This window comes from Coregonus clupeaformis, chromosome 6 (genome assembly GCF_020615455.1).
Source record: "Coregonus clupeaformis isolate EN_2021a chromosome 6, ASM2061545v1, whole genome shotgun sequence".
NCBI lineage: Eukaryota > Metazoa > Chordata > Actinopteri > Salmoniformes > Salmonidae > Coregonus > Coregonus clupeaformis.
In genome coordinates this window covers 8,854,029-8,872,720 of record NC_059197.1, presented here as the reverse complement: position 1 = coordinate 8,872,720, position 18,692 = coordinate 8,854,029, and the positions used below count along the sequence as shown (strand labels likewise).

The window sequence follows — 18,692 nt, the reverse complement described above, 5'->3', positions numbered from 1 at the left end:
AGTTCAAACAGGTGCCATTAATACAGGTAATGAGTGGAGGACAGAGGAGCCTCTTAAAGAAGAAGTTACAGGTCTGTGAGAGCCAGAAATCTTGCTTGTTTGTAGGTGACCAAATACTTATTTTCCACCATAATTTGCAAATAAATTCATTAAAAATCCTACAATGTGATTTTCTGGATTATTTTTTTCTCAATTTGTCTGTCATAGTTGACGTGTACCTATGATGAAAATTACAGGCCTCCCTCATCTTTTTAAGTGGGAGAACTTGCACAATTGGTGGCTGACTAAATACTTTTTTCCCCCACTGTATCTGTAGGGTTAGCTCCAGGTAAATATTGCAATCCTTTAGTCATTCCTGGACCTGTGTCCAAAAACAAGCTACAAATGGACAGTACCAAAACAAATGATCTAATGCTCTAATGCAAAATCTGCAGAGCTGGGAAGATTGTATCCCCCATATAAATAACATTATATTAGTAGCAAGAATTTTATATAATAATTTGAATTGAAAAATTCTAAGTTTTGAATCTGGCGTCGTTTTGCGTATCAATTCATAAACACTATGCCATGGAATCGGTACGTCAAAAATCTCTTCCCAACTGTTTTGCAATCTATATGGGACGGCTGTCAATCCTTTGGTCCTTAAATGAAACTGGTATACTTTTTTATTTATCACAATTTTCTTTAACCAATTATATTCTTTAATGCAAGGCCGACAGACAAGTTCCCTTACTTTTTCCCCTTTTCCTTTCCTTTTCCATTTTTGCTGCAATTATTTGGTTGTAATTTTGGGTAGAGCAGACATTTACATATGTTTTTGTTAGCTGCATGTGCGACAACTCCACCAGTCCTACCGATAATATCATTTACGAAGATTATACCTTTTTTAAACATTTTGTCAAAAAAAAAAGTTTTTTTTATCAATTAGTATATTTGATTTTAACCGCATTATTTGTTCTGTTGTTTCTGGAGGATTACATTGAAATTGCAACCAACTTTCTATGGCTTGTTTTAGAAATAGTGATATTTGGGAGATTTCCTTTTCAAATAACTGAAAGTGAGTGGTTGTAATCTGAATAAAGGGGAAAAGGCCATTCTTGAACATTGGGTGAGACAATCTTACTAATTTGCTAGAGAACCAGTTCAGAATTAAGTATAACTTTTGTATGACTGAAGCTTTTAGTGATAGGTCTAATGCTTTAATATTTAATAATATGTGTCCTCCGAATTCATATTCATTATATAAATAGTCCCGTTTAATTTTGTCTGGCTTGCCGTTCCAAATAAAATGGAAAAAAAATTCTCATAATTTTAAAAAACAGTTCGCTATGCGTAGGCAAGACCATAAGCAAATAGGTAAACTGTGATAACGCTAAAGAGTTAATCACTGTGATTTTTCCACAAATTGACAGGTATTTACCTTTCCATGGTAGCAAGATCTTATTTTTGCTAACTTTCTATTAAAATGTATTGGAGTGAGATCATTTATTTCATTTGGGATATGTATTCCGAGTATATCCACATCACCATCAGACCATTTTATTGGTAAACTACATGGTAATGTAAAAATGGTATTTTTTTGTGATCCAAAACGTAATATAGTACATTTATCATAATTTGGTTGTAATCCAGAGAGGTTAGAAAATGTATCTAGATCCTCTATGAGGCTGTGAAGGGATTCAAGTTGTGGATTTAAAAGAAAACATGAATCATCAGCGTACAATGACACCTTTGTTTTTAAGCCCTGGATTTCTAATCCCTTGATATTATTGTTGGATCTGATTTTAATAGCTAACATCTCGATGGCAATAATTAATAGATATGCCGATAGTGGACAACCTTGTTTCACTCCTCTTGACAGTTTAAAACTTTCTGAGAAATAGCCATTATTTACTATTTTACACCTAGGGTTACTATGCATGAATTTAACCCAATTTATAAGAGATTGTCCAAAATTGAAATGCTCCAGGCATTTATATATAAACCCCTGTCGTACTTTATCAAATGCCTTTTCGAAGTCTGCTATGAATAGTAGGTCTGGTTTCCCAGATTTTTTATAGTGTTCTATTGTTTCCAGTACTTGCCTTATTATCTCCAATGTATCGCCCATGTAAAAAACCTGTCTGATTTAGAATGAATAATCTCCGACAATACCTTTCTAATTCTATGCGCTATACATTTTGCTAGAATTTTTGCATCACAACACTGAAGTTGTGTTGCAGCTAGTGTTGCCAGCACGGCCAATACCTGGGTAGGGGCACCCCACCGGAATCCCCACCGGCTAGGTACAGGGTCGTCAAGGTTTTTATTAGCAGCTTTGAGAAATTCCTTGTATTTTATGCTCACCCATCCGGGGACTTTGGCTTTGTAGGACCAACACTGCCAGTCAGGCTCAGAATCTTGAGAGGGCGGTGCTGCTTTAGTGGGTCTCTGACCGCATTCATCTTTCTGTCTTGGCTGCGTATAGGCTACTTACAGTAGGCCTATAAAACAGATAAGGACTTCTCCTTAGTGTGTGTGTGGGTCGCTCAGGTGGATGTATAGGGTTGGAGACCGTTCCGTTATAAATAAATTATTTATTTAAAAATGTATATCCCATATCTGCACAAAATTGAAAGCTCTTGCTGTCACAACTCCTGCTCGCAGACAGACATGCTCTGGCATTTGCAACCATTTTCCCTTTTCACTCACTTAACTCCACACTTTTCCAAACACAAAAACACACACCCCACCTTCCATCACAAAACTCCCGCACATACCGTGCCTTTTATGTCCTCTGTTTGCTGTGTTTTTATCCCTACCATGTTGATTCCTACATGTTGATTCGGGCTTTTGAGGGCTTTTGTGTTCCAGTTCCTTATATTTGAAGATATATGATTTCAATAATTATCCTTTCTTCTAATGCTGCCTTTTATCTATTTATAAATACTATAAATAGAAAGTCGAATACAAATTATTTTATAACATTCGCTATCTTGAATGGTATAGTGTTTTGTAGTTTTTCTTTATCAATTGTTTTATTTTATTGTTTTCCTATATCTTTTTTTTTTTTTATTACAATCCCTACCATGGATAGTATTGGGTGTTCCATTATTTGACTCCTCTATGGGAACTTTGATATATTTAGAATAGCCATGGAATAGTCTTGGTGTCTCGGAACAATTGGTTATCAATATACAGTTTATCGACTACTAGAGCAACACGTTTCTCTTTTAATCTATTCACCTTGAAAAGTGGTAACAGAACTTTGCACCGTTCTGCAATTTCCTTCAGGAACTGATCATTCATGCCTATTGTCGTGCCTGTGAGTCTTTTAACCATTATTTTATCTTCAAAGAATGCAAATTTGGCAACGATTGGGAGCTCATATCTCTGTCCGAAATGGCGTACACGTTGGAGTTTGATTTTGCCGACAGTATCGCCTGGGATCTGTAGTGCTTCAAGAAATAATTATTTCACCACACTCTCAGGATCTTCACCCTGTTTGTCTTGGATACCAGTAAGTACCAGATTTTCTCTCATAGATCTAGTCTGTATGTCAAGTAAGGCTTCTCTCAGAAAGATGTTCTCCTTTTGAAGTGAATTAACGTCTGTTTCCATCGTAGTGACTGTTCCTTTTAGCTTGTTGGTTTCTTTCTCCATTATGGCAGCTTTTTCCTCACTCATCTCGAGGCTCGCCTTCAACTCCTTTATATCTTTACTGACTAGTTCAAGTATGCCCAGTTTGTCTTTTATCAACTATAGCAAGTCAGTTTCCACCATTGCCATTCCCGGTGGTGAAAAGCATAAATCGTCTGTGTCCGTCGAGGAGTCTCGTTTTCTTTTGGGGATTGGTTCTCCATGCTTACTCTCCGACGTTGTTTGGGTGTTCATTGTATTAGTGATATTGGTCGATACATTTCTCTAGCCTTATTTGTTTTGTGGTATTATCCAGATTGAAGGTTATTGCCCACGAGTATGTGGAGGGAAGTGCTAATATTTAGTCAAACTTACTGATATTGAATATTACGTTTTTATCTTGAGGAATTCTGCACAGGTGTTTTCAGTCCGCCATTTGCAGAAATCACACTATTAAAACTAATTTGGATTGATATGGATTTGACTATGCCTATTGAATCCTCCAGAAAGTTACTTAAGGCAAAAATGAAAGGAGGGTCACATGTTTAGGCTATCCTAACTTCCAATTCTTAAAAAACATGTATCAACTATAACTATACAAAAGTGCATAAATTAGCATAAATTAACTCACCAACATTCATTCTTGACCCTTTCAAGCTAGAGACACCAATCCAACTTTCACATGTTCAGGCTATCCTAACTTCAAATTCTTAGAAACGTTTATCAACTATAACTATGTAAATATGCATAAATTAACTCACCAACATTAAGTCTTGAACCGTTCAAGCGACACCAAACCAACGTTTTAATGTTCAGGCTATCCTAACTTCAAATTCTTAAACTTTTATCAACTATAACTATAAAAAAAATTGTATGAATTAGCATAAAATAACTCTACATATTTAGAAGAACTTCAAATTCTTAAAAATCTTTATCAACTATAACTAATGTTTGCATACATTTGCATAGAATAACTAAACAACAGTAACTCTTGAACAGTTCAAGCTAAAGACACCAAACCAACGTTCACATGTCCAGGCTATCCTAACTTCAAATTATTTTAAAGCTTGATCAATTAAAGCTATATACATGTGCATAAATTAGCATAAAATACAACCGACAGTAACTCTTGAACTGTTGGCGCCAAACCAACTTTCTCATGTTCAGGCTATCCTACCTTCAAATTCTTAAACTTTTATAAACTATAAAACATTAAATAAATGAGCATACATTTGCATAAAACAATTCACCAACATTAACTCTTGAACCGTTCAAGCTAGAGACACGAAACCAACTTTCACATTGTGATGTCACGAGAGGCTGTGTCCTGGAGGGACGTTACATCCCCCTGAGGTGGCTGCAAACCCAGACAGCTATGGCTCCATCTGCTGGTATGGTCGGGAACTCCACCCCTCTATGGCCAATCTTCCCACGCAGCTGAAACAAATGAGGAGCTGATGAGCTGAAGGTTTGGGAAGGGAAGAGACACACTGAGGGAGTGTGTGGGGGGTGAAGAGACACAGTCTCCAACCTGGGCTCTCTGGAGGACAAGAGTGCTGCACGTCCACTTCCATGAGGAATATAAGGATTTGGAGATACTTACACTTTGGGAAATACTCACCTTTGGATATATGCACCTGTGGAAATACGTGAGAGACATTTGGAAGGACTTTTTGCTGGGTTGGCCACTAGCTGCAACGTGGACTACAGTAAGGCTGGGGAAAAGTTATCTGAGCGAGTGAGAATTATGATTTTGGATGTGGAAGAGACATCCCTGAACTGTTAACCCTTAAAGAGCCACAAGAGAACAGAATTTTGTTATATTTTCGTTAATTTCCCAAGACCTATAATAAAATCCTTGTTTTGTTTGAACCTTGTCTCCTTGCACTACTTGAGCAATCCCGCTGAAAGCTGTGTAGCCTCTCGTGACGTCACAGATGGTGGAGAATACGGGCAAGCTCAAGCGTTAATAGTGCATGTCAGAGGAGGATACCGAAGGTTTGATCACCCAGTTTTCCAAGTTGGCCGTAGGCTCCCCGCCCGACTGAAATGGAGGACATATTGAAAGCCCTTGTTGCTGGCCAGCACGCCCAGATGCAAGCAAATGTGGCTCTCTTGGAGGAGCAAAAGAAAGCCAACCTTCTGAAGGCAGAGGAATTGCAGTTGCAGAGACAGAGGGTTGTCCAAAATACCCGCCTCAATAAAGGCAAGTGACTTTATATCTAAGATGGGAGCTACCGATGACATTGAGGCATACCTGCATGCATTTGAGGCCACGGCCACTAGGGGAAGCCTGGCCCAAGCAACAGTGGGTTGGTCTGTTAGCCCCCTTTCTAACCGGGGAATCGCTGAATGCTGTCCGGGACCTGGGCCCTGACCAGGTTACTGACTATGATGCCCTGAAGTCTGAGATCCTCAGCAGATATGGACTCACAAAGTTTGGTATGGCCCAGCGCTTTCACAGCTGGACCTTCCAACCAGACCAACCTCCTCGGGCGCAGATGCATGAACTTGTCCGAATCGCAAGGAAATGGCTGGATCCGCAGAGGAATACAGCAGCGGCGGTGGTGGAGGCCGTTGTGGTGGATCGCTACCACGCGCCCTGCCTTATGAGGCAAAACGGTTCATCAGTCAACAGGCCTTGACCACGGCTGATCTGACCGTGGAAGCTGTGGAAAAGTACCAGGCCACAGCGGAGATGCTGAATGCTTCCCGAAAAGACCCCAGGAGGGCGGCCCCACCACAAATGGGAAGAACCCGTCCAAAGGACCCAAGGTCTCGAACCCAGCCACGTCAGGACTTATCCCGGCTCCAGGGGGAGCCAGAAACCAGGCGGGTCCAAGAAGAGTACACCAGGAGGGGGAAACTCGACAGTGTTACCGGTGTGGGGAGATGGGACATATCTCCTGGCAGTGTGGGAAACCAGCCGATGAACCTATGCCCACTGCGGAGTCCTCCAGCTCAGCACCCACACACCGTTTTGCCTCGCTCTTGGGAGTCGTAGATGGCGGCCCAGATCGACCCCCCACCTGCCCGGTAACTGTGAATCACCATGATGTGGAGGCCTTACTGGATTCTGGTAGCCGGGCCACCCTGGTGCGTAAGGATTTGGTGGGCCCAACGTGTCTGACCCCGGGGAAAGTCCTCCCAGTTTCCTGTGTCCATGGGGACACCAGAGAATACCCCATTACTGAACTTACAATGACCAGCACACGGGGAACCATACACACGACGGCGGGGTGGTTGATTCCCTCCCGTTCCTGTCCTAATTGGACGAGACTGCCCAGCCTTTACCCACTCTGGAGAGAGTCTCAGGAGAGGGATAACCCCGAGTACCTCGGAAACGGAGAGGCAAAACTCATCCTGGGAAGGCTCCGGTGCAATCCTCCGAATTACTCACTCCCGCCCGGGCTCTGATAGGGATGGCAGGTGCCCAGACCGACACAGAGACGGAGCTACAGAATCTGGACAAAGAACTGTCTGGTCTGAAGGGGACCGCTGAGAGGTATCGTTTGTTAAAGCAACAGTTAGACATGAAGACAGAAGAGTTAGATATCCTCCAGGCTAAACTCCAACAGAGCTCCTTCCATAAGCAACAGGAGGAGCTGGAGAGGCTGCGCAGGACCATCGAGGAGTGTGAGGAGACCCTGCGCAGTAGTAAGGAGGTCCAGAAGAAGGCAGAGGAGAAGTACAAGGTGTTGGAGAACAAGATGAAGAATGCGGAGGCAGAGAGAGAGAAGGAACTGAAAGCTGCTCAACAGAAGCTAAACTCTGCTAAAACCAAGGCTGATGCGTTCAGTAAGAAACTCAAGGAGAGACAACAGGAGGCTGAGTCCCTGGTCCTAGAGGTGGAGGAGTTGAAGAGAGAGCAGGCTGGCAAGCACCACGGCAATGCGGACGCCCTCTCCCGGCGTGATGCCTTCTTCGCTGCCTTTACCCGACGAGGACGTCGGTCCCGAGGAGGGGGGATGTGTGATGTCACGAGAGGCTGTGTCCTGGAGGGACGTTACATCCCCTGAGGTGGCTGCAAACCCAGACAGCTATGGCTCCATCTGCTGGTATGGTCGGGAACTCCACCCCTCTATGGCCAATCTTCCCACGCAGCTGAAACAAATGAGGAGCTGATGAGCTGAAGGTTTGGGAAGGGAAGAGACACACTGAGGGAGTGTGTGGGGGGTGAAGAGACACAGTCTCCAACCTGGGCTCTCTGGAGGACAAGAGTGCTGCACGTCCACTTCCATGAGGAATATAAGGATTTGGAGATACTTACCTTTGGGAAATACTCACCTTTGGATATATGCACCTGTGGGAAATACGTGAGAGACATTTGGAAGGACTTTTTGCTGGGTTGGCCACTAGCTGCAACGTGGACTACAGTAAGGCTGGGGAAAAGTTATCTGAGCGAGTGAGAATTATGATTTTGGATGTGGAAGAGACATCCCTGAACTGTTAACCCTTAAAGAGCCACAAGAGAACAGAATTTTGTTATATTTTCGTTAATTTCCCAAGACCTATAATAAAATCCTTGTTTTGTTTGAACCTTGTCTCCTTGCACTACTTGAGCAATCCCGCTGAAAGCTGTGTAGCCTCTCGTGACGTCACAACATGTTCAGGCTATCGTACGATCGCCGATCCACTAAGGCAAAAATTACAATGTCAGAGTTGAACTCAATAAGAGAAAAGCTGCGAAATGGATAGTTGAAAATAAAGAGAAGGGAGGGCCAGAACAGTAATGTTGGGAAAATATTTTGTGAAGTGGTAAAAGAGGATGATAGCAGTGCCGGCTATGATATGCATGATGATTGTGAGGCACTATACAAATTCAAGAGTCAAGACGGGGACTTCAAATATGGCATGTCAAAGGAACTGTAGGCTGCTGTTTGGAATAGTAGCCTGCCTGAAATCTGGACACTGACTGTAGGTCTATAACCTCTCACATAGCCTCATATAATATTAACTCCTGCAGAATTAAGCATTTTTTGCAGTAAAGTTATACACCAAATGTTCATTTTCACTCGGGGGCTGCGGAAAGGAGTGGGGAAATATTGTTTTATTTCAGTATCTTTAGAGAATTAATACGCGGTTAGGGACCGTCTGTAAAGGTGCCATCTTTATCAGAATACAAACTGATAGCATTTCAACCACATAAAATATGCATAGAAGCCGAACTGAAATCTTATCAGAAGCATGTTGGGTCGTTTTCACTGCTTTTAATTTCCTTAAAACCGGTCAAACTGATGTCATTTGGAAATTTCGCACAGAAAATCCTTCCCGTTTAATTTTTTTTTTTGCATTTTCCTCCCCGGTCCCTAAACGTCTAATGTGCGAGAGAAACATAAAAGTTTACTGATGTCAACTAGATTGAAGCATTCATACATTTATTACATTATTCTGGTGAGCAAGGGTTTATTTAGTGTTCTAGGGCAGTAATGACGAAAGAAACTGCATGTATCTAATTATAGACAAGTTGACTGACAATTAACCTTTCGGAAATTATAAGCAGAAACATATCTAAATTGGGCAAAAAAATAAATAAATCCCGCACCCCCTGTCAAATATTTTTTCTGCTGTCCATGTCTGTACAGCGCATTTCCGATCTGCCTATTTGTGGGTTAGTGTCGGGTGCAGGCCTCAGATTTTCACTTTATCACAGAGTCGGGCGGTTGCGGATGGGTTATTAGCAATTGCAGGCGGGTGCAGGTGAACAACCAGCTGACCCGCGCATCACTAATGTGTTCTCTTTCAATTATTTGGTTCTACATCTCACTAATGGAATTCACCAGAATCTCCTAAGTAGCTCGAAGAACCAATCATACACGTCTATCGGACACAGACAGGTCGAGTGGCGAATGAGGTAGCCCCTCCCCTCATACTGAAGAGCCACCCGCCTGCCCTCTGATCATTCTCACCTCTCTTCCTCACAGAAGAGTTCTACTTAGCTCATCTCAGCACCACTTGATCGGTTTTCCTCTAACTGTTCACAGGTGTGCCGTCAAGGTTACGCCGCCGAGCGCAGGATTTATCAGCTCTCGTCTTCTGTGTTAGTTGACTTTACCGAAGAAAGCTTTCGCTTTGGGTAAGAATTTGCTTCACAGCTTTTCTTTGTGTGTCATCTGCCTGGGTGTCGAACACGCAGAAGCAGCGTTCGACGACCCCTGGTCATGCATCCGTTACAGGGTTTTTGCTGCCAAAACCCTCCGCCAGAGAGTGCGCAGAGTAGCCCAACGTATAACTCGAGCGGGGAGACTGCCTCGCAGACCCAACCCACACGGGCCGACATATTGGATGGCTACCCGAAGGACCACACACTTTTCCAGGGCTTGGCCCCAGAGGAGGGGGAAGGGTACCTCGTTATTGATGAGGATGATGGAGAGGGTATATGACCGACCTCCTCCAGGCAGTGGAGGAGGACGAGGAGGCACAAACCACTTGGCCCTCTTCCGCCCTTAACAGGTGACAGATATTCCCTCATTGACGTCTGCAAACGGGCAGCTGAGCCTTGCCATGAGCCTTGCAGTGGTTGAGGAGAGAGCCCTGTTGCTCAACCTGTCCTGCCTGTTGGACAGATAGAAAGCCGATTTCCTAGTTTGGGTGTCGCCGCCATGCGGCAAAAGTGCGAACTTCGAAAGAAAGAGGGTGAAGCCTTCAACACCTGTCTGCCCCGTAGACTCGGAAATTGTGGCAGGGAGAGGGCAATTCGCTGGCACCAGGACTTTCCGCCAGATCTACCCCACAGTTCGGATCCACTAACAGGGCCCGACAGTGGGGAAAATGGTCCTTTGCTGCAGCCGCATCAAGGTACCGCCCATTTGATTCCCTGTGGCAGAGCGGGGTAGCCAACAGTTCACTCCGTGTTCTGGCCTGCCTCCTCTCAGGTGGAGCACAGACTTTCTCCCCACCACTATGGGGGAGAGGCACATCTGTGTTCCTAAAACCCTACCCTTTGTGCAGCGACTCATTTTCATGTGTTTGCTCTCAAGGAAGATATCCACTATGCCCTCTGTGCCACGGCTCTCACCCCAGTTAAAGTATTTGGGGCAGGAAGGCAAATTGTCAGTCGCCAGCAAGCACCCCATGTTCCAGTGTGTCAACACTTCCCTTTTCAATAAAAAAGACTCTGCTGTATCCAGGCGTCATGCCAAGGACAACGAAAAAGAGACTCTCCATCCCACCTGAGGGCGCTCCGGCACCACTGGTGAGCAAGAGTTGATTGACCTGTGGTCAAGGCGTTCACCTCAGTCGGCCTGCAGGACGCTCATTTTCACTTAAGCATTCTGCCAGGAGGTTTCTGAAGTTTGCTTTTTAAGGCACAGCCTACGAATACCTCGCTGTCCCATTCGGGCTAGCGCAGAAAATGTGTAGAGGCAGCTCTCGCACCCCTAAGAAACAAGGGGCTGAGAGTCTCCGCCTACATGATTACCTGCTTTGCCCCCTGTCCCAGGAGCAAGCGGTACGAGACACAACTGAAAAACAGCTGTTTGGTGCCATCGCAGAGAATAGAATACATAGGCGTATTCTCTCTCTTATTAGGCAACACTCGGAAGACTGCATTGCGTCTTTCTGACAGTGCCTTTCCCTGTTCCGCAGGGGGTGCTCGGTCACGTTCAGGATGGGTAGTACCTCTTGGCCTACTGAGGTTGAGAGACTTCCAGCGCTGGGTGTTTGCCCAACATCTGTGTACATGGCGTCACCTCAATCGGCAGATAGAGGTGACTTCCGCATGTCTTTCGGCTCTCCGTCACTGGAAGAGCCCCTCGATCTTTGTTCCTGGCATTCCCCTAGCGGTAGCGGCAACAAGGAAAGTGGTGATAACAGATGCGTCACTCACGGGCTGGGGCGCAGTTCACGAGGGAAATGTAATAAACGGAGTATGGACCCCACAACTCCACATTGCTCACATAAATTACGTTGAACTGCTGAACTGTTCTACCTGCCCTTCGGAATTGTCTTGATCAGAACGGACAATACGACTGTAGTGCCGTACATCTACCGCCAGGTTGACTACACAGACTATCCGCCAGAATTATTCTGTGGCGCAGAGCACACTTACTAACCATGCGCGCAACTCATGTCCTGGGCGTACTGAACATGGGAGCGGACTCATTTTTTAGAGGGAATCCCCATCTAAGGGCCTGGAGACTCCTTCCACAAGTGGTGAAACAGATCTGGGAGAGATGGGGTCAAGCGTCCGTAGATTTTAATATTTAATTTTAATTTTAATTTAATTTTAATATTTTAATTTTTAATTTAATATGCCATTTAGCAGACGCTTTTATCCAAAGCGACTTACAGTCATGCGTGCATACATTTTTTGTGTATGGGTGGTCCCGGGGATCGAACCCACTACCTTGGCGTTACAAGCGCCGTGCTCTACCAGCTGAGCTACAGAGGACCACAATGTAGATGTCTTCGCATCACAAGAAAACGCGTACTGCCCATTGTTTTTCGTGCTAGTAGGAGACGCACCACTGGGGTTGGACACGCTGGCACACCCTTGGCCGAGGGTGTTGCTTTACACTTTTCCTCCCCTCAGCCTCACTCCCCACTCTGGCCAGAGTGAGGGGAAAACCGCTTATCCCTCATCTTGATAGCCCCTCAATGGCTTGGCAAGCTCTGGATCGCATAGATCACTCTCCTGCTATATGACGAGCCTTGTCAACTACCATTACGCAGGGATCTGCTGACCCAAGCAAACAGAGATTTTCCACCCTCACCCGGAAATCATGGCCCTCTGGGACTGGCCCGTGAGAGGTTAAATCTGGATGCGACTGGCTTGCCTCTTGAGTCATTGAGACTATCTAGAGTGCTAGGGCCCCTTCTACACGCTAACTGTATGGAAATAAGTGGTGCGTTTTTGAGAAGTGGTGTGACCAAAAACTGATAATTCCTTACCAATGCTCTGTAAATGAGGTTTAATGCTTCTTGCAGGACCTTTTGGACAGAGGGAAGGCTTTATCCACTGTTAAGGTTTATCTAGCTGCTATCTCAGCCTGTCATATAGGCTTCGACAAAAACACGGTGGGAAAACAACCCGTTATGTTCTTTCATAAAGGGGGCACGTCGCTTATGTCCAGTTCCCAAGCCTTTAGCCCCGTCATGGGATTTGTCTATTGCGCTTGAGGCTATTTCATAGCAGCCTTTTGAACCGTTGGAAAGTGTGGAGATGAATTATCTCTCCTTTTAAGATCGCTTTACTGGTCACCCTTATGTCTGCAAAATGGGTAAGTGAGCTACATGCACTGTCAGTTCACCATTCGCACCTGCAGTTTGCCCGAGGCTTTTCCAAGGTCACCTTGTTGCCCAACTCCGCCTTTATGCCCAAGGTTAGTGGCAATTACAATTGTCTCGCCTTGAAGCTTGTGGCTTTCCCCTCGCCACTTTTCCTTTCTATGGAAGAGGAGCGGCTGCACCGTTTGTGTCCAGTATGCGCGCTGCGCATATACTTGGATAGGACGAGAGCTGTGCGCAAAAGCAAAGGGGAGGTCCCTCTCTCGTCAACGGTTATGACGTTGGATTGTGGAAGCTATTATATTGGCCTATAAAAGCAAGGGGTTACAGCCTCCGGAAGGCCAAAGGGCTAGTCCTGTGTGGCTCTTGGGCACTGTTCAAAGGCATCTCCTTGCAGGACATTTGCTATGCGGCTTGTTGGGCATCCCCTCATACCTTTATGAGGTTCTACCGACTAGACGTCACTGCGCCCTCTTTTGCGCATATTGTCCTTAGTGTCGGGGCCTTTGAGGGTTGATATTGAGACTACCTGGCTTCGGAGAGCGTGTGCGATACGGGAGTTGGCCATATCCCACTTGTGAGATGTCTAAAAGAATAATTGAACGAGAACTAAAGGCTACTTGTGTAACCCCAGTCCTCTGATATTATGAGTGAGACATCACACCACATTCCCCTACTCGCAAGATCAGAGGTCAGGCGGGTGGCACTTTAGTATGAGGGGAGGGGCTCCGACAGACATATATGATTGGTTCTTCAAGCTACTTAGGAGATTCTGGTGAGTTCCACTAGTGAGGTGTCTCACTCATAATATCAGAGAACCGAGGTTACGCAAGTAACCTTAAGTTTGTCTTCCAGTCAAGATGATCCAATCACTTTCTAATCAAGGCTCGGTGAGTCTACACATGATATTAAAATGTATCTCTTATTGGACCACTGTGTCCGCACTGTGACCAGATGAGGGCACAATCAGAATGTGGTCAAAATCTGGACATAGGACACATGTTATTGCAAACTGCAAAGTATAAACAGAGCGTTCATTAGTGCGTATTCCCTGGACCAGAGTTGTTCTAGTACCGTTTTCTCCTTGGTCTGGAAGATCTCAGCAGCTTCCTCCTGGGAGCAGGTCTCCTCATAGCACTCCCGCTCCAGGTTGCCGGGCATCATCTCCTCAAGGAAGAAGTTGGCCCTGGGCCGCCGGGCCCCTCGGAGCAGCTGCACTGCATCCCTCTGCTCCAGAAACACTGGGTACAACGGAGGAGGGTGAAGTTGCCCCTAGACGCTGATGTTGGGTCAGTTTAGCATTTTCCCCACTTATGGTTAAGGTTAAGATTGGGGGAGGGGAAGCTGATCCTAGATATGTACCTAGGGGAAACTTCACCCCAGAGCGGGCACAATGCTTTAGTCCTGTGTGGCTCAGTTGGTAAGAGCATGACGGTAACAATGGCAGGGTTGTGGGTTCAATTCCCGCAGTGATCACAACACCTAAAAAATGTAGGCCTATGTACTGTAAGCTGCTTTGAAGAAAATAAGTGTCTGCTAAGTGGCATTCATATACAATACTGATGTCTGCAACCCAGACATTGACAAGGGCCTCAAGAGCAGAGATTTGCGTTGTGTAGCTTAATCATATCACAGAATTGAGTTCTATTTTAAGTTACTGGAGTGAGTGTATGACACCCATCACAAAAGTAAATATCTCAAGTATCTAGTAAGCTGGAATTGAGGTAGGTGGTTTAATTAAAGATTGCAAATACAGTACAGGAAATGGGCACTTTCCACTCTGACCACAATGTGAGGTGTTACCTTTTGATTCAAACAGGGAACAGACAGAGACCAGAAGTACAGTGAGGAGCCAACCGTCAAACTGTGACATCCTTCCGCTCCAGGTAGAAGTTGAAGGGATTGAACTGGGATCAGCTAGACTTTTCTGAGTGGACAAAAGTATACAAATTGGTAAGAAAGGCAGGAAGTGGAATAGTAAACTAGGACTGCTTTATCCATGTTACCTCATATAATTTCCCTGGTAAAACAACCAAATCGACAGCACTAATCCTTAAGCAGTAGTGGTCTGAATTTGAGGATCGTATTGCCATCTTTACTTCATCAGTGTCCATGTAGTACATACTTTGAAATATATATTTTGTGCCTCTTGGGTTCACTAATCAAGATTTAGTTATGAGCGATAAACCTACCGTTTTCTGTGGGTGTCTGCTAAAATGGTGGCTTTTTCCCCCCAAGCTCGGCTATTGATCTTTAACTAGATTCTAAATGTTGACACAGTGAATCATTGGCTCTGGCCAGGGCAGCGTTCAAGTCACGCAACAGTTTTGCACTATTCATCAGACTCATGTCTGATTCTAAAGTATCATGAGACAATGTCTTATTGAGAAAAAAAAAATTCTGCCATAGTTCTAAAGTGTGGCCAGGGAAGCCGTATACATGTTAAGCACAATGTTAGATCTTCAGTTTATGAGCTAAACATTTTAAAATATGGCTAAACATTGAAATCTTGAACGTAATGGGATTGACTAAAGAAACACATCCAAAGACCCAACTCACACACAGACAAGTTTTATTACAGGATGGTGGTATTTCACTGTACAAGACAGACATATGTACATGGAAAAAAGAGGTATAGCATATAGTATTAATTCTAACGTATAAATTATCAATAAATACTGGAACGGAAGAGACCGCTTCCCAGGGGTTCTCGATTCAGGACAAGACAAAAATGGACAACCCCAAAGGTTGCGAGGAGGGAAATGATATGACCATACAGACCATAATGAGAACGGCTGCATCACTGCACAGCCAGACATAGAACATAAAACAGAACTCGGACATCCACACGGGACTGAGCGGGAGAGAACATGACTAGGCCAAAGAGTTTCTCCTGACCCTGGGACTTGACCAGGAAGAACACTGGGTCCTACTTATTATACCCTAGGTATTCCCCGAATCCCAAATAAACCCTTAGTCCCTACCTCCTATTCACTTGTGCAGACCTAAGAGGATAGGTATAAGCAATTGGCGACAATTCCACCTGGCCCGTCAGAGGGCAAAACTGAGCTACCACCATATTGCTTATTGACCTATCCAATCATCTTAGATCTACACAAGTGCCCACGGGGGTAGGGGCTAGCGGTTAATTTGAGTTTCAGGATATAACACGGTCAGGAAAAACTAGAGGCCTTAAACATTACCGGCCGGTTTTTTGGACCCAGATTGAGTCTACTCCTGAACTAAAAAGCACTTTCGAGGTAGATTCTCCATTGAGGTGCCTTTCTAATCCAGAAGTAGGTTTAATCTGGGTCCGGGAAACTACATTCACCAAGGGGAACAATCTTAAAGCAGTGTTCATTGTGTGAAAAATGTGATCTACTTGACACCAAAGAGTGCCGAGACGTGCTCCACACACCCCGAGACCTGCCCGATATGTGACAGTTTGTAGATTATTTAAGGCATGGTCGAGTTTGGCTTTTCCCTACAATACATAATAAGTGTTGTGTTCAGTAGGAGGGAAACCTTTCGAAACGGGGAGACTACCTGAATCTCCAATAAGAACACAGATCTTTGTTTTTCCTTGCAAAACGTTTTGCTACCATGTGCACTACTGAACATGACCATCGGGGGCCCATCACGTTCTAACATGACGTTTGGTGACAAAGCAGGGTCGTCACCTTCGTCTAGTTTACCAGCCCCGCATTCAACCTAGGTAGTTGAAATTGTAATAGTTATTTATATAAAAAGGACAGGGATGAGGAGAGATGTAAGGAGAAAAGAGAAATTACACATGCACCTGGGAAAAGGCTGGAGGTTGTTGGAGTGATTGGTTGATTGTCGCTTCTTATCTTTGTAGTTTAGACCTCTTCCAGTCTATCTAGTTTTCTTCTGGGAGCATATTACCGGGCATCCCACGTCGTTTTCAGAAACATCCTGGTTCAAGCTCAACATATCCAGTACAACGCATATGAGAAATAAATAGATGCATATTTCAATACAAAAACTCAGTATTTTCCATGATCCAGTCAGTGGAAACTATGGAAATATAACCTATGGTGCCCACTCTATACGTTGTTCATCTCAAAAGACACCACCTAGTATCATGTAGTGGATTACCTCTTGACCTATAAAGCTCTGGTCAAAAATAGTGCACTATATGAGGAATAGGGTGTCATTCGAGATGCAGCCTTGCTCGTTTCTACATCTTCCGTGACTTGGCTAACAAGTTTTTGAATGTATCAACTGTTTAAAAAGTTCAATTGGTGGAGTCTGGCGCTGGTTTGTTGATAAGGCATTCTGGGTAGTTGAGTTTTTCTGTTGGCAGACTTTGTTCCTGGTAGTCAGCCCGATTGGATTCCCTGCAATCTCTCTTGACTTTACTCTCTCAACTGATGTCATTGAACACCCCTCCCCTGTGGCGATAGTGGTTTGGCCTCCTCCGTTTGCAGTTCAGTTGGTTGCTCCCAGACATGGACGCTGCAGAGGTGGGGTGTGAAGAAAGGCACTGTGGTAAATTTGATTGGTTGACTAAACTCAAATCCATATTTGAGTGTATAGAGGTACCGTTGGGTTCAAGCTGTTCAAGGCTTGGTCAGGCTTGGGAGGTGTGGGTACAGCATGGCTGGGTACAGTCCGTTTAGGTAGAGGGTCTGGTGCAGCACACAGGCGTACAGGAGAGAGCCTAGGCTTCGCTGGCAGTGCTGCTGCGACTCAACTCTCTGATACCCTGGAGGATACGCTTCATGTGGCCAACCTTTGTCACCCCCAAGTCCTGCAATGGATGGACACATACACACACACACAAATTAGAACAAACACCAAGACACACATGTGGACTTTTTCCAGACGTCACCTGGCAGGGAAAACTCCAAGCTCTTTATAGAGTATAAACAACTTAAATCAATGACCAGGGAGTAAAATCAAACACCCACGGTAAAGCCCCAGAGTAGTGAAACATAAGAAAGCTCTACCTGGCACCTGAAAGAATGGGTGTCCCCCAATAATATTTTCACATGACGTGTGCACTCGGAAGCTACTCTGAAAATAAATATAGTTTACCAAGCTACCAATTACTTCACACTGGAAGAAGTTAAGCTAAACAAAAGCTACCCTTAAGAAACATAGTTTACTTAACTAAAGTTACTTTGAAAAGTAGTTCACTACATCCAAACTATACTGAACAAAAATGTAAAATACAACAATTTAAAAGATTTTACTGAGTTACAGTTCATAAGATGAAATCAGTCAATTGAAATAAATTCATTAAGGCCTAATCTATGGATTTCACATGACTAGGAATACAGTTATGCATCTGTTGGTCACAGATACCTTAAAAAAAAAAGTATTACTGTGGATCAGAAAACCAGTCTGTCTGGTGTGACCACCATTTGCCTCATGCAGCGCGACACATCTTCTTCGCATAGAGTTGATCAGGCTGTTGATTGTGGCCTGTGGAATGTTGTCCCACTTCTCTTCAATGGCTGTGCGAAGTTTCTTGATATTGGCGGGAACTGGAACACACTCTCATACACGTCAATCCAGAGCATCCCAAACATGCTCAATGGGTGACATGTCTGGTGAGTATGCAGGCCAGAAGAAGAACTGGGACATTTTAACGTTCCAGGAATTGTGTAGATATCTTTGCGACATGGGGCTGTGCATTAACATGCTGAAACATGAGGTGATGGCACGACAATGGGCCTCAGGATCTCGTCACGGTATCTCTGTGCATTAAAATTTCCATCAATAAAATGCAATTGTGTTCGTTGTCCATAGCTTATGCCTGCCCATACCATAACCCCACCACCGCCATGGGTCACTCTGTTCACAACGTTGACATCAGC

At 44.4% G+C, this 18,692-nt stretch overlaps 2 protein-coding genes across 10 annotated transcripts in view; both read right to left on the bottom strand.

Annotated features, from left to right (window-relative positions):
* The window catches only part of LOC121567286 (coagulation factor IX), a 31,709-nt gene extending 16,602 nt beyond the window's left edge, over positions 1–15,107 (bottom strand). The window contains exons 1-3 of one of the 2 annotated variants that reach the window (XM_041877202.2): positions 15,039–15,107; positions 14,650–14,773; positions 13,921–14,087 (exon numbers count right to left, since the gene is read on the bottom strand). In XM_041877202.2, the coding sequence (XP_041733136.1) occupies positions 13,921–14,087; positions 14,650–14,719 (237 nt within the window). In that variant the 5' untranslated portion in view covers positions 14,720–14,773; positions 15,039–15,107. Of the gene's footprint in view, positions 1–2,502; positions 2,508–13,920; positions 14,088–14,649; positions 14,774–15,038 lie in introns of those variants that run through there. The other variant, XM_045218067.1, reaches the window with a different exon arrangement.
* Positions 15,108–15,401: 294 nt separating this feature from the next.
* The window catches only part of LOC121567283 (diacylglycerol kinase delta), a 121,869-nt gene continuing 118,578 nt past the window's right edge, over positions 15,402–18,692 (bottom strand). For 7 of the 8 annotated variants that reach the window (XM_041877193.1, XM_041877194.1, XM_041877195.1 and 4 more), the window contains one exon: positions 15,402–17,620. In XM_041877193.1, coding sequence (XP_041733127.1) covers positions 17,531–17,620 — 90 coding nt within the window. In that variant the 3' untranslated portion in view covers positions 15,402–17,530. The remainder of the gene's footprint in view (positions 17,621–18,692) is intronic. The other variant, XR_006001092.1, reaches the window with a different exon arrangement.